Source organism: Clarias gariepinus, chromosome 4, assembly GCF_024256425.1.
Source record: "Clarias gariepinus isolate MV-2021 ecotype Netherlands chromosome 4, CGAR_prim_01v2, whole genome shotgun sequence".
Classification (NCBI taxonomy): domain Eukaryota; kingdom Metazoa; phylum Chordata; class Actinopteri; order Siluriformes; family Clariidae; genus Clarias; species Clarias gariepinus.
The window spans coordinates 18,296,749-18,300,555 of record NC_071103.1 but is presented as its reverse complement, the minus strand read 5'-3'; the positions used below and the strand labels follow the sequence as shown (position 1 = coordinate 18,300,555).

The following is a 3,807-nucleotide window of genomic DNA, read 5'->3' as shown; positions in this document are numbered from 1 at the left end:
ATGTTGTTCTTGTTTTGCTTGTCAGCATCTGGGAAAGTCTTTATTCCCATCTTCTAATTTATTTATGTGAATTGCACATAATTTTGATTTTGTTTTCTGTTTGTTTCTTTTGGACTTTCTCAATAGAATGTCAACTTTCCTGAAAGCAGTGTTCTTCTCAATTCAATATTTCCCTGACAGACTGATCACTTTTTATTAATTTATTAATTTAATCATTTATCTACAGTAAGCAATTTATCCTGGTCGGAGTGCTGGTGAATCTGGAGAATCAGTTACACTGGGCATGATGTAGAAACACACCCTTGAGAACACCATAGGGACTCCAGAGCTGTAAGGAGGCAATGCTAACTACGCTGCCTTTTCTTTTTCTTTTTTTTTATATGATAATAATTATAATTTACAGGTCTTTACACAATATATTAATCTAGTTCCACGTGCCAGTTGTAATCTGTTCTTTGTTTTCCTTCTTTTGAACAGTTGCAAAAAATCTATAGCATGGAAGTAAACATCAGTTCTAACCATTAGGATGAAGTCCAAAAACTGATTATTAACTATATACTTAACAATAACATTGATTCTTAACTCAACTCAACTTTATTTATAATTATACAAGTTTTTTTTTTTATTATTCCGTGATTATTGTCTTAAACTAAACAGGATAACCTAAACGCAAACACTCACAAAGGTACAAAATACTGATTATTTCTTTTCATTAATCATTCCACCTGCTTGGGTTTAAATGTAGCTAAAATTTAGATTTAGCAGCAAAGCTCATGCCATATTCATGTACTTAATGGTAATTAAAAAAAAAAAAAAAATTATATGGGATGTTCAAGTCAAACTGGGACTTTGGTTGTGCAGAATAACAGAACACAATTTTGAGTTTAAAAAAAACAACTCCCTTTATATCTCTATGTAATCTATCTATCTATAATCTTATATACTATCCAAGTTGAAAGTTGTCTCAATATGCCAGAGGCATGGACTGCCTGCTTTATGTCTAAAACGGCCTAAACATGTGGAAATTGCTTGGAGTGAGGTCAGGAGTATACAGGAGATACAGCAGTAAGTTCCAGCCGAGGTTCTGTAATGTGCAAGTGGTGTTTGTGATTAATTGTGTGTACAGAAGTGTCTCTTCCACAAATTGGCAGTGTGAAGTGTAAGTTCCATAAATTTACAAGGATTAGGCGTTCCACATGCTGAATGTTTAAGGGACACAGTACGCCCATAGTCACCTTGGGCAGGATCATCATTCACTGACATATGGCCTTTTTGAAATGTCCAAGAAAAACATTTAAGACAGCTAAGAGTCTCATCACCTGACTGTGCTTAAAGTCTTCATTTAATGTCCGTTGGTTTTCCTCCTTCATTCACAAGAAATTTTACTTGACTTGAATGCCCCTCGTATTATAATTAAATACATTTGTAAATATGACTAATTCATATATTAATTCGTGTAACTGTGTATAATTATTATGGTGTATCTATAGCAGAGATGCTATCATAGTTCAAACTTCTCTTGTATGTACCCTAATTCTCTCAATTTTTTTTTTATTATTATTATTATTATTTTATTATTATTATTATTATTTTATTATCTATTTATTTTTTAAATGTTTGTCTCAAGTGTCCTCTTATATATTGTATATATTGTACTTTTCAGGGTGTTGAGAGTAATCAGAGGAAGGCTTATCACCACGAAACAGGCTTTTGCTTTTTAACCCAACTGTCATGTCTAACAATACAACTGCTCCGGATAAAGAGCCAACAGACTGCCATGAGGTTCAGATTCCTATTGAGATCTTTCTCATCATTGGTGTTGTGAGCCTGAGTGAAAACCTTCTGGTTGTGGTGGCAGTGATTTGCAATAAAAACCTGCACTCTCCCATGTACTGCTTCATCTGTAGCCTTGCCGCTTTTAATACCATCTCCAGCCTCTCCAAAACCTGGGAGAACATCATGCTGGTTTTTAAAGACACTGGGCACCTGAACTCTGAAGGAGCATCTGAGCTCAGGGTGGACCGTGTGATGGACACTTTACTCTGCATGTCATTTCAAGGCTCATTCTTTAGTTTCCTTGCAATTGTTGTGGACCGCTACATTACCATATTCTATGCGTTACGTTACCACACACTCATGACTATGCGGCGCACAGCATCCATCCTGATCACGATCTGGGCCCTGTGTGGCTTTAGCGGTGCTCTTATGATCACATTCTTTGAGGTTGCAGTAGTGAAGATCTTCTTCATCGTGCTCTTCTTCACAGCCCTGTTCCTCACCCTCCTGCTCTATATGCACATGTTCTTGCTGGCACGGTATCACGCAAGCAGGATCGCATCCATGCCAGGAACCACTGGACACCGCAGAAGGAGTGGTATGAGGGGAGCACTCACAATTACCATCCTCTTTGGGGTGTTTTTGGTCTGCTGGGCCCCCTTCTTCCTTCACCTCCTGATTATTATGGTATGTCCTCAAAACCCATACTGTGAATGTTATCGGTCGCTCTTCCAGCTGCATGTGGTGCTGCTGATGAGTCATGCAGTTATTGATCCAGCTATTTATGCCTTCCGGAGTGCTGAGCTGCGAAAGACCTTCCGTAAAATGTTTTTCTGCTTAACGGAAGCTCAAAATTATGTGCACGGCACATGCGAATTTGGAATATCTTGTGCATGACATTTCTTGGACCGGATTTATAGAAGGATGGAAATAAATGCAAGTTTAAAAAGTAACATCAAATACACTTCTTGTAACAATATAACAACGTTTATTAATGTATTTGATTACAAAACATGAAATGTGGATGAAGTGTCTTCCTTATTTTATTTGGGAGATATATCCATTGTAAAATAGTGACTGTGAAAGATAAATTTTAACTCACATAAATCATTTGAGATTGAGGAAAAGCAAATTCTCTCATTTTAAAGAAAATATATATTTCTATTAAACTTTATTTTTTTCCCCTAGAATTATATACAAGTTATGTTGTCACACTAATGTAATATATAAAAAAAGTTACAATACAACATCTAACAAATATAGTTCATTATCTAACATAAACAATATTATCATATTCAAGAAATGCTACTGTATATTAATGAAGAAATCTTACATGCATGCTTCTTTAATGACATAAACATCAGGGTAAACCTGCATTTAATCCAGAAATTAAACGCAACATTTGTAAAAAAAAATATATTAAAAAAATTGTCCACAATTAAACAACAGAGCCATGTACTGTACATACAGTGCATCATACAGTACATGACAGTACACAGTATCATAACATTGTACATCACACAGAATTAGTTATGCAACATTGCTGTTAAAAATGTCTCAGAAAGTAGAAAGAAGAAACCTTTTGAAATGCTGTAAGTTAAAACCGAACATATTGGGCAAAAGTAACACAAAAAACACACAGATACCAGGTAGAGCATCTTTGTACACGTCTGGTATTTATATAGCAGGCTACAGCACATGGGAAACAGATTAAACACAAAGCTGTAAATGTTAAAGTTAATATTGTCTGTACATATTCTGTAGGTAATGTTCTGTAGAATGTCTATCTAAAATAAAACAGAAAAGATTTTACTTGTGTGTACACTTAGCAAAAATTCACATTGCTTAATTGCTAGTACTTTAAAGTTTTTATTATTTTAATGCTATTAAAGTACTTACTACCAAATAAATGCAGGGGATTATCTTTTGTCTGCTGGTCTCAAAAGGAAATAAGTCACTTGAGCATACTCAAGAGCGTACGCCACTATTAGCTATAGCTTTAACCTCTAGATAGCTAGCGTTCCACAGCTG

At 35.2% G+C, this 3,807-nt stretch overlaps 1 protein-coding gene across 1 annotated transcript; it reads left to right on the top strand.

The window, feature by feature from the left end:
* The first annotated feature begins 1,731 nt into the window (after positions 1–1,731).
* On the top strand, positions 1,732–2,673 carry mc2r (melanocortin 2 receptor). The gene has a single exon (XM_053495181.1). The coding sequence runs from the start codon at positions 1,732–1,734 to the stop codon at positions 2,671–2,673; it is 942 nt and encodes a 313-aa protein (XP_053351156.1).
* The last annotated feature ends 1,134 nt before the right edge of the window (positions 2,674–3,807 follow it).

Coding starts and splice junctions, on each gene's coding strand:
- mc2r (XM_053495181.1), top strand. CDS start 1,732: ATGTCTAACAATACAACTGCTCCGGATAAAGAGCCAACAGACTGCCAT.